At 38.8% G+C, this 12,122-nt stretch overlaps 1 protein-coding gene across 1 annotated transcript; it reads left to right on the top strand.

Annotated features, from left to right (window-relative positions):
- The first annotated feature begins 365 nt into the window (after positions 1-365).
- On the top strand, positions 366-10,542 carry tnni3 (Troponin I, cardiac muscle). The gene is given in 8 exon segments (NM_001146587.1): positions 366-418; positions 1,675-1,703; positions 5,960-6,014; positions 6,386-6,517; positions 6,669-6,758; positions 7,599-7,772; positions 7,971-8,054; positions 9,974-10,542. Coding segments are annotated over 6 exon segments (543 nt in total). The 5' UTR covers positions 366-418; positions 1,675-1,692; the 3' UTR covers positions 8,052-8,054; positions 9,974-10,542.
- The last annotated feature ends 1,580 nt before the right edge of the window (positions 10,543-12,122 follow it).

Raw genomic sequence — 12,122 nt, 5'->3', positions numbered from 1 at the left:
TACAATTTGATTGGATTTGATTGGATTTCGTTGCCTAGAGTTGCCCTGAGACCATTTGGTAGACTTGATGCTGTAATAGTCTACAGACAAGCCACAAGGGAAGGTTTTAGAGGGTCTCTAACAATAAATGTTTCATGTTAACTTGCCACCAACGGGTGGCGTCAGATCCACACGACAGACAGACAGTGTACTGCCCAAACGTCCAAGTCCATATAAGTTGTTTTATTGCAGCCCTTTCCTGCCTGAATAATGTTTGTAAACGTCAGCAGTAGAGTGGCTTGGACAGAGAGCAGTCTATTTTAGTGAGCCATTCACACAGGGGTTAGAAACTATAAATCTGAATGATTTCCCCCCTATCCTCTCTCAGTCCCTCAGTCCCTCACTCTCTCCCTCTCTCAGCCTTTTCTACATCTTAAAGGTAGGGTACCTCTCAATGACCACTTTGGCTTGATATTAAGAAACGTAGTTCTTTATATTTCATCTTCTGTGTAGAATACATGTATTACATTTTAGGTACACTATGAATGCAGGAAGAGTGTTGAGGAGGCACTGGAAAACACTATGGGAATGTGTGATTTTTCAGTATAGGTGAATTGTATTTATTTCTGGAGGGTCTGCTGGAATTCAGATAGGAAATTATTGATGTGATGACACATTGGATTAATACTTTGCCATAGACAGCAAGATAGTTTGTGTTAATGAGTTCACATGCCTTTGAATTAGTTGGCTATGGACTATACTGACACCTATGAATTAGTTGGCTATGGACTATACTGACACCTATGAATTAGTTGGCTATGGACTATACTGACACCTATGCATTAGTTGGCTATGGACTATACTGACACCTATGAATTAGTTGGCTATGGACTATACTGACACCTATGAATTAGTTGGCTATGGACTATACTGACACCTATGAATGTAAATCTTATATTTTCAACTAAATGTTTTACAATATTTATATTTTAACTATTTAAATATAACATTTAGGCACATTGTTTCTACTCTGCTTTTTACTTGGGAGCAAAAAAGAAACCAGCACAGCCTTTGAAATTGTGATTGAAATGTAAAATGTGTTGTAATAGTTTGTCATTTGGGTGTTACATGCTCTGACATTTTCCCAGAAAATAATGATATGTAATATATAATAATATCTCAAATATTTCATTGTATGAAATGTTGACCTTTGCAATCAGGTCATGTGAGCTGGAAATAACAATAACCCTATACTGCCTCACATACTGTACACAATTCAAATGTGCTACAGTAAAATAACTCCCTTCTCAAGTATGGACTGAGGCTTCTTTTGGACTTGGACACAGGCTTAACCAGCAGTGCACAATAAATTATCTAAAGGGAGATTTAATGAGGCAACACATGCAGTGAGTATGTGACATAGCTGACCCAAAGATGATACAACCGGTCATCAAACCCCATCCTCAGCATTGACAATAGCTCAATTGGTGCAGAAGTGAAAGATACATTCATTGAATTGTATTTCCAATACATTTTTCAACCAAATTAATAAAATAGTATATAAATAAAGGAAAATTATTCCCACATAATTTTTTGGATCATTAATGGATAAAAAAGTTAAGCCTGAATTTTCGGTTTACTGGTTTTCTTTTTGTGGGGTAAAAATGCTAACTCCTTTCTCTATCTAAATTTCAGTAAGATAAGAAGGAAAACATGGCAGACGCGTAAGTATTCATGTTCACTGTGTGTATCAAGGTTAATATAGTAAACTAAAACTGAAACTAAAACGAAAACTAATCATGAAAAAACTATTTAGTGAACTGAAATAAAATTATTAACAAACCCATTTGAAAAACTATTTTTATTTGACTCCAAAACAACCAAAATAAAATAAACATTAATTATGTTCAATTTTTGTTTTTGGGGGGGTCGAAAAGCGAATGGGGTTTTCAATGGGATTTTAAAGCTTTTTTTCCTTCTAATGGGGTTTTCAGGCTTCTGAATCTGGCAGATCACATTGAGATTTAGTTTATAATTTAAAGGTAGACTCACAAGATGACGTTGCCAATAGCAGCACTGCCGATATTTGGCATTTTTGAGTTGTAAAGATAAAGGAACCGACTGTAGACGAAAGTCGAGGAGTGAGGTGCGTCTGCGACAGTCGAAAACTAATGTGGTTTTCTAACAACAAGGCTCAGATCCACATTGCAGTATTGCCATTGTTTATAAACATCGTTTTAATAATATGTGTGTACACATTGTAAAATTAATTAGTGATAGAGAGCCTCAAATATCACATTTACTTGTAGGTATTTATCCAATGCATATATACAGTGCATTCGGAAAGTATTCAGACTCCTTCACTTTTTCCACATTTTGTTATGTTACAGCCTTATTCTAAAATGGATAATATTGTATTTCCCTCTCATCAATCTACACACAATACCTCATTAAGACAAAGCAAAAACAGGTTTTTATAAATTTATTACAAATAAAAAACTGAAATATGACATTTACATAAGTATTTAGACCCTTTACTCAGTACTTTGTTGAAGCACCTTTGGCAGCGATTACAGTCTTGAGTCTTCTTGGTATGACGCTACAAGCTTGGCACACCTGTATTTGGGGAGTTTCTCCCATTCTTCTCGGCAGGTCCTGTCAAGCTCTGTCAAGTTGGATGGGGAGCGATGCTGCACAGCTATTTTCAAAGATGTTCGATCTGGTTCAAGTCCGGGCTCTGGCTGGGCCACTCAAGGACATTCAGAGACTTGTCCCAAAGCCGCTCCTGCGTTGTCTTGGCTGTGTGCTTAGGGTTGTTGTCCTGTTGTAAGGTGAACCTTTGCCCCAGTCTGAGGTCCTGAGCAATATGGATCCTGACCAGTTTCCCAGTCCCTGCCATTGAACAATATCCCCACAGCATGATGCCGCCACCACCATGCTTCACCGTAGGGATGGTATTTGCCAGGTGATGAGTGGTGTCAGGTTTCCTCCAGATGTGACGCTTGGCATTCAGGCCAAAGAGTTACATCTGGTTTCATCAGACCTCTCATGGTCTGAGAGTCCTTTAGATGGCTTTTGGCAAACTGCAAGCGGTCTGACATGTGCCTTTAACTAAGGAGTGGCTTCCGTCTGGCCACTCTACCATAACAGCCTAATTGGTGGAGTGCTGCAGACATGGTTTTCTTTCTGGAAGGTTCTCCCATCTCCACAGAGGAACTCTGGAGAGCGAGACCATTGGGTTCTTGGTCACCTCCCTGACCAAGCCCTTCTCCCCCGATTACTCAGTTTGGCCGGGCGGCCAGCTCTAGGAAGAGTCTTGGTGGTCCCAAACTTCTTCCATTTAAGAATGATGGAGGCCACTGTGTTCTTGGGGACTTCAATGCTGTAGAAATGATTTGGTACCCTTCCCCAGATCTGTGCCTTGACAAAATCCTGTCTCTGAGCTCTACGGAGAATTCCTTAGACCTCATGGCTTAGTTTTTGCTCTGACATGCACAGTCAACTCTGGGACTTTATATAGACAGATGTGTGCCTTTCCAAATCGGTTCCCGTTTCAGTTATGTCTTTGGTCACGTTCGTGTGGTTAAAACAAAAACACCCTGATGATTGGTTAAAAATAGAGCCTCCCACGCGGCAGGATGAAGAGGAACTGCAGAAACTTGTTGTCGACTGCAGTCAAAACACACACAGAGAGAGAGAGAGAGAGAGAGAGAGAGAGAAACTGATGTTCTGTTCGTAACTGATGGTGGGTCAGGTGAAGAAGAGAGTACAGAGAGAGAACCAGTGGGCTGCAGTGGTGAAAAAGAAAGGAAACAAATGAAGTATAGTTGTGATGGAAACTAAGAAATCCCTAGATTAGTTTATAGTCAGAGTGAGAGTTTTGGATCAATGTTATCTGGGGGATGGATCCGTTTGAAGTCACAAGGAGTATGATGGATGATTTGGGTGAGGCGGCGTCGGCGAGAGTCACAAGAGCTGGTTTTATTACGATTTTTTTGTGTATCCGCGGAACAGAAGAAGCGTGCTTTGAGCCTCAAAAATGTTTTGCCTGTCAAGGGGGTTATTTCTGGGGTTGCGCATGAAGTGGATGCAAATGATATACCTGTGGAAGTAGGTGAAGTGATTGATGCGCGTCGACTGACCTGTATGGTGGATGAAGTAAGGAAACTCACTTCGTCCATATTATAGTTTCTTGATGAGTCTCTTCCTTCTCATGTAAAGCTCGGCTGTATGAGATACCCTGTAAGATCCCGAGTGGTGCAGCGGTCTAAGGCACTACATCTCAGTGCTAGAGGCGTCACTACAGACCCTGGTTCGATGCCAGGCTGTATCACAACCAGCCGTTATTGGGAGCCCCATAGGGAGGCACACAATTGGCCCAGCGTCGTCCGGGTTAGGGGGGGGTGGTTTGGCCGAGGTAAGCCCTCATTGTAAAATAAGGATTTGTTCTTAACTGACTTGCCTAGTTAAATAAAGGAGAAATACTTTTTTTTTTTTAAGTAAGACCTAGAAGTACTGTTTACTTCATGCATCTACATCATCTCGCTGAGTCTACCTTTAAAGCTGAAATCCTCAACCGTGAAACAGCCATGTCCATTTGCAATATTTAAACAACAAAGTTACTACAAACAACCAGAAGTTTTTTCCTCCTCATACATCATTGCATGGATGATAGAAGAGTGCAATATGTACTGCCATTTTGTTTTTTACCATGCTGCGCTACGTCTCCTCAGCAGTGTTGCCAACCTCTCAGTAAGGAAAGTAGCTATTGGCTGTCCTAAAAGTTGCTAGAAGTCGCTAAATGACGTCATCACCTAATTTGCATGATTGGCCATGTGCATGTAATTGTGATGGACGCTGTAGGAGAGAGGAATAACGTCGTGGGAGAGACAAAAAGTGTGTAAAAAACACACTAAATATGTTTAGAACTACAAATTAACTTTCTTCTGTCGATTCTTGTTTTTTTTATGTCACAATTACAACCCTCCTCCTTTATCCGGGCTTGGGACCAGCAAAAGTGACCCAAAAGAGACACTCTTGGTTTGGTTTTTAACCTTATGATCCACTTAGGAGCCTACAACAAGTCACAGTATAACATGAAAATGTTTTACCATAACATTTTTTACATTTTTTTGTATACAATCTACATTAACAATCTAAATGGACCAAGAAGAGACAATAGAAAAAACTGTCAATGGCAATGTGAGAAAATTATGGTAACTAGTCTGGCCCTAATTGAGGTTAATTGTTATTTTTTAATGTAAGCCAGGGCAGGATCAGCCAGCGGCGGCTTCCCGCATGCGCAATTCATTTGCAGTCTGGACGCGGAGGGGTGAACATCTCCTGCTCTGACTGCAGCTGGGAGGGACTGCTGCGCGAGGACTGGGCCGCTTGTGAGTGCTTAGGGACGCTGCTCGTTGAGAAGAGTAAGAACGATACGTGCTTTCACGTCGCTAGCCGCTTTTTTGAAAATGTGTCGCTAGAGGGGTCTGAATACTCACTAAATATAGCAACAAAGTCGCTAAGTTGGCAACACTGCTCCTCAGCTCGGCATCAAAAACAATAACAACTGTAGTGGGGCGACCGTGGTGCTGTTTTAGACTACTGCGGGATCCATCTTTAAACCTAACCGATAACTTGACCCATCACTTTGTGTTACTTCCCCCCAGTGGCAAAAAGTGACATCCCCTAAAACACAAACCATACACACATACACAGCTCCTCTCACACATAGGTTACTTTCTGTCCCTAACAGTAAAACAAAAACTAAATCATATAAAAATGTAATATAAATGTTTTTATAAATAGTAAAGTGGCTCTGAATTTGTAATAAAAATCTTAAAACTAATAGAAATAAAAACGAATATAAAAACAAAAAAGTATAATAACCTTGGTGTGTATTTTAATAATGAACCACATATAAATGACAGGTTAGCACATTGAAATGTTATCTATCTTTTCCCCCCTCCTAATGACACAGACCAAAACCAAAAGAAAAGTCCAAGATCTCCTCAGCCCGACGGTTGGGTTTGAAGGTGAGCGTTGCATTCTATTGTCAACACAAGAAATAAACAAGGCATCTTACATTTGCGACATGAATGTTATATAAACAGAATGCATGCCATAATGTGTAGCTCATGAACCCTGACCTCTTGTGACCCTTTTTAACCTCCTTTGGATGTTAATGCTCCTATAGATCAGATTGCTGACTGTGGCTGTATTCTCCTATAGATCAGATTGCTGACTGTGGCTGTATTCTCCTATAGATCAGATTGCTGACTGTGGCTTTATTCTCCTATAGATCAGATTGCTGATTGTAGCTTTATTCTCCTATAGATCAGATTGCTGATTGTAGCTTTATTCTCCAATAGATCAGATTGCTGATTGTAGCTTTATTCTCCTATAGATCAGATTGCTGATTGTAGCTGGCCAGATGCTAGAGGTTGAGGTGGAGGAGAAGAAGAGAGAAAGAGATGAAGCTCTGGCTGAGAGAGTCCCTCCTCTAAAACTGTCTGGCTTGTCTGTGGAGGAGCTCCAGGTATACACATTGTATAAAAAAACTGTTTTGAATGCATTTATAACGCCATATAAGCCGTGCATAATGCGTTATAATGCACGACGCAGTTGAAATTCCTTACAGAAAGTGTAACAAAATATGATGAATTAGCTGTCTTTTGTTCTCTCGGCAGGATTTGTGCAGAGATCTGCACCATAAGATTGATGTGGTAGATGAGGAGCGATATGACGTGGGACTCAAAGTTACCAAAAATGACAAGGAGGTAGGATACCCCAAAATAATTTGTAGGGGAAAAAAATAATTCCAGAGGGAAATGACTAAAGATAGTTGAAATGTTTTATAGATTATTGTATATAAGGTATAGAATTGCTGCTATGATATCATAAAATGATTGCAATATTCCTCTAACACTTAAATCACTTCTACTTCTATCAGTCCAACATGCACCTTTTTTGAACGCTGTACATTTTAAGATGACCCTGTTAAAACACTGCATCCCGGTGGTTATGAGTTTAGAACATACATTTAGAGCGAAGGTCAGCCACAGTACACACTAGTTACAGTACAACTGGGAGGACTAAGTGTGCAAATTGGACTGATAGAAATATGGGCCCTGGTCAAAAGTAGTACGCTATAAAGGGAATAGGGTACCGTTTGGGACATAGACTATGTCAATGGTCACAGTTAATGTGCGAGCCTTTGTTGTACCTGAAAGTAACTAAAATCCTGCTTACTGTGACTGTGATATGTGGCTGCTTCTCTCAGCTACTCTACGGGAAAAATAAACTCAAACACTTTTTTTCATCAGTCCACTGTTGATACAATCCCAAAATGTTTTGCATGTCAGCAGTCAAGTTGTCAAGATATTGGACTTTCAAGAAGCAAAGTGTCACTTGTTACATAATCATGATGATATGGTAAGTGACACATCTTGAAAACTTGACTGATGACATGCCAAACATTTTGGGAATGTATCAACAGTGGACTAAGGATTTTTCCTTTAGGATGAACGCACTACCTATAAGTCACTCTGGATAAGAGCATCTACTAAATGTCTAAAATGTAAATGTAAAAATGTCCTCTGTTCTTTGTGCTCTGCCAGATCCATGATTTAGGACTAAAGATCATTGAGCTGCAGAGCAAGTTCAAGAAGCCAAACCTGAAGAGGGTGAAGATCTCAGCTGAAGCCATGCTCAGTGTTCTGCTGGGCTCCAAGCATAAGGAGACCATCGACTTCAAGTCCAACCTCAAGACAGTCAAGAAAGCAGAGGAGAAGGTAAGACTGGTGCATGCCCATTGTACTTGACGTTGTACAATACTACTTGCTTTTACATGTTATTTAGCTACTATCATGGGCAGTTGAAATCTGAGAACCTCTTCATCTCGATGGACAAATTATGAACTTGTTTATTCTCAAAGTAGTTTGTTTTCAATGATTGATTTAGTGTAGATAATACATTTCTGGTCCTTCCAGAAAGAAGAGGTCACTGACTGGCGTCAAAATGTGGATGCCATGTCTGGCATGGAGGGCAGAAAGAAGATGTTTGACGCTTGAAAGGTACACAAAACATGATCTGTACTGAGAAGATCAATTCCAGCATTCAACCTGCAGAGCCTTCAGATTGTATTCATACCCCTTTTGTTGTGTTACAGCCTGAATTTAAAATGAATTCAACATGTTTCTGGCCCATCTACGCACAATACCCCATAATGCCAAAGTCAAAACATGTTTCTAGACATTTTTGAAAATTTATCTCATTTACATCCGTATTCACACCCCTGAGTGAATACATGTTAGAATCACCTTTGGTAGCTATTACAGATGTGAGTCTTTCTGGGTTAGTCTCTAAGAGCTTTGTACACCTGGATTGTACAATATTTGCAGATTCTTTCTTTTAAAATTCTTCAAGTTCAGTCAAGTTGCTTGTTGATCATTGCTAGACAGACATTTTCAAGTCAAAACTGCAACTAGGCCACTCAGGAACATTCAGTGTCGTCTTGGTAAGCAACTCCAGTATGTATTTGGCTTTGTGTTTTAGGTTATTGTCCTGCTGGAATGTGAATTTGTCTCCCAGTGTCTGTTGGAAAGCAGACTGAACAAGATTTTCCTCTAGGATTTTGCCTGTGCTTAGCTCTATTCCGTTTCTTTTGATCCTAAAAAAAACCTCCCTTGTCCTTGCCGATGACAATCATACCCATAACATGATGCAACCACCACCATGCTTGAAAATATGAAGAATGTGTTACGCTCGTTGTTGGAAGGATTGGACCAAGGTGCAGCGTGGTAGGCGTACATCTTTCTTTATTCAATGAACACCGAAACAAAACAAATACAAACGAACCGTAACGTTCAGTAGGGCTACACAGCACAGTACCAAAAACAAGATCCCACAAACTAAAGGTGGAAAAAAGGCTGCCTAAATATGATCCCCAATCAGAGACAACGATAGACAGCTGCCTCTGATTGGGAACCATACCCGGCCAACAAAGAAATAGAAAACATAGATTGCCCACCCTAGTCACACCCTGACCTAACCAAATAGAGAATAAAAGGGATCTCTAAGGTCAGGGCGTGACAGAATGGTACTCAGTGATGTGTTGATTTGAATTTGTCCCAAACATGACGCTTTGTATTCAGGACAATAAAGTACATTTCTTAGCCACATTTTTGCAGATTTACCTTAGTGCCTTGTTGCAAACGGGATGCATATTTTTGGAATATTTCTATTCTGTACAGGCTTCCTTCTTTTCCCTCTGTCAATTAGGTTAGTATTGTGGAGTAACTACAATGTAGTTGACCCATCCTCAATGTTCTCCAATCACAGCCGTTAAACTCTGTAACTGTTTTAAAATCACCATTGGCCTCATGGTGAAATCTCTAAGCGGTTTCCTTCCCCTCCGGCAACTAAGTTAGGAAGGAAGCCTATATCTTTGTAATGACTGGGTATATTGATACACCATCCAAAGGGTAATTCATAACTTTACCATACTCAAAGAGATATTCAATATCTGCATTTACATTTCTTTTATTTTTTAAATCTAAAGTATCAATAGATGCCCTTCTTTGTGAGGCATTGGAAAACCTCCATGGTCTTTGTGGTTGAATTTGTTTGAAATTCACTGCTCAACTGAGGGACCTTAGTACAGAGATGAGTTAGTCATTCAAAAATCATGTTAAACACTATTATTGCACACAGAGTCCAGGCAACTTATTAAACATATTTTTACTCCTGATTTTATTTAGGCTTGCCATAAAAAAGGGGTTATTGATTCAAGACATTTCAGATTTTCCTTTTTAATTAATTAATTTCAAAACAATTCTAAAAACATGATTCCACTTAGACATTATGGGGACTTATAATTCCACTTAAGACACAAAATCTCACTTTAACCCATTTTACATTCAGGCTGTAACACAAAACAATTTGTAAAAAGTCAAGGAGTGTGAATACTTACATAATATATCATGTTTTGCAGATTAGTGATGATTATCACGTTATCCTCCAATGATGGCTTTGATGATTGAAGATAAAAGACGATGCAACAGAAATAGAGAGGGAAACTGAAGGTATGAAGAATAACTGTAGGAGGAGATAACTGAGTGAACACACGGAGAAGAAAAATAAATAAATACAAACATTTGTTATTTTTTGTACATGAAATAAAGGTTTTGATTTAAATGACTGTATGAGAATGTTGAAGGAAATACAGATAGTGTGTGTACAATAAACGTAATATTATTGTGTTTGAGCAAATGCATTTCCTTATTTTCAGTGCGTTTATGCAGAAGTTACAAGCCAATCCTTTTTTATTTGTAGTATTCCAAGTGCAGTTTCTTGTTTGATGAACAATATTATCCTCAACTGCCTGATGATGGCAGTGTTAGCTTGAGGTCGGAGAACGTTGCTTCCACCCACTAAGTTGCTATTTTCCTCTATTATTGGTTGTTTACTGTACAAATGTACTATTGAATGTCTATATACACCCCATCAAGAGTTACTTGTTTCAACATTGATACCAATTAAATAAACTTTTAACTCAATTGTAAATCAACTGCTTGTGAAGTGATTATGGGGGCGTTACGGATTGCTGTGGTAGGGATTGGGATTTTTTTCAGAGAGCGAGTCAAACAGTGGAAGACAGGACAGTACTCTTAATATACTCTCTCTATTTAGGAAGTAAATACTCTGGATATATATATTGGCTTGGGGTGTATATTGTACATGTATTTCCAATTTGTGGAAAATATTATATTTTTGACAGAGGTACACTACTGATCAAAAGTTTTAGAACACCTACTCATTCAAGAGTTTTTCTTTATTTGTATTATTTTCTACGTTGTAGAATAATAGTGAAGACATCAAAACTATGAAATAACATACATGGAATCATGTAGTAACTAAAAAAGTGTTAAAGAAATCAAAATACATTTTATATTTGAGATTCTTCAAATAGACACCCTTTGTCTTGATGACAGCTTTGTACACTCTTGGCATTTTCTCAACCTGCTTCATGAGGTAGTCACCTGGAATACATTTCAATTAACAGGTGTGCCTTCTTAAAAGTTAATTTGTGGAATTTCTTTCCTTCTTAATGCGTTTGAGCCAATCAGTTGTGTTGTAACAAGGTAGTGGTGGTATATAGAAGATAGCTTTATTTGGTAATAGACCAAGTCCATATTATGGCAAGAACAGCTCAAATAAGCAAAGAGAAATGACAGTCCATCCTTACTTTAAGACATGAAGGTCAGTCAATCCGGAAAATTTCAAGAACTTTGAAAGTTTCTTCAAGTGCAGTCGCAAAAACCATCAAGTGCTATGATGACACTGGCTCTCATGAGGACCGCCACAGGAATGGAAGACCCAGAGTTTCCTCTGCTGCCGAGGATAAGTTCATTAGTTACCAGCCTCATAAATTGCAGCCCAAATAAATACTTCACAGACTTCAAGTAACAGACACATCTCAACATCAACTGTTCAGAGGAGACTGCGTGAATCAGGCCTTCATGGTCGAATTGCTGCAAAGAAACCACTACTAAAGGACACCAATAAGAAGAAGATACTTGCTTGGGCCAAGAAACACGAGCAATGGACATTAGACCGGTGGAAATCTGTCCTTAAAGCAAAGGGTGGCTATTTGAAGAATCTCAAATATAAAATATATTTTGATTTCTTTAACACTTTTTTGGTTAGTAAATGATTCCATGTATGTTATTTGATAGTTTTGATGTCTTCACTATTATTCTACAATGTAGAAAATAGTAAAAATAAAGAAAAACCCTTGAATGAGTAGGTGTTCTAAAACTTTTGACCGGTAGTGTACATCTAAGTCCTTGAGAACTCTTAATTCTTATAATAAACAGTCCGGTTAATTAAAATCTCAGTGTAATCATTATTCATTTCCAAACTACATGGCATTGTACAGTTAGTTATGTGACACGGATCAAATTCTCTGAAGTACTCTTGGTTGTGTTCACCAAATATAATGTATCACTTACATAGATTTATTTACGCTCTCAAATCACATGTAGTAGAATTTAAAGTACCACCACTAAAACTCAAATCAAGTCACTATGTGTGGAAGGTCACACATAGTAAGAATGGTGAGGACAGAGGGTCTATTTTGG

The sequence above is a fragment of the Salmo salar genome, chromosome ssa10 (assembly GCF_905237065.1).
Source record: "Salmo salar chromosome ssa10, Ssal_v3.1, whole genome shotgun sequence".
Lineage (NCBI taxonomy): Eukaryota > Metazoa > Chordata > Actinopteri > Salmoniformes > Salmonidae > Salmo > Salmo salar.
The sequence above is the reverse complement of the archived record's forward strand: the minus strand, read 5'-3'. Positions and strand labels throughout refer to the sequence as shown.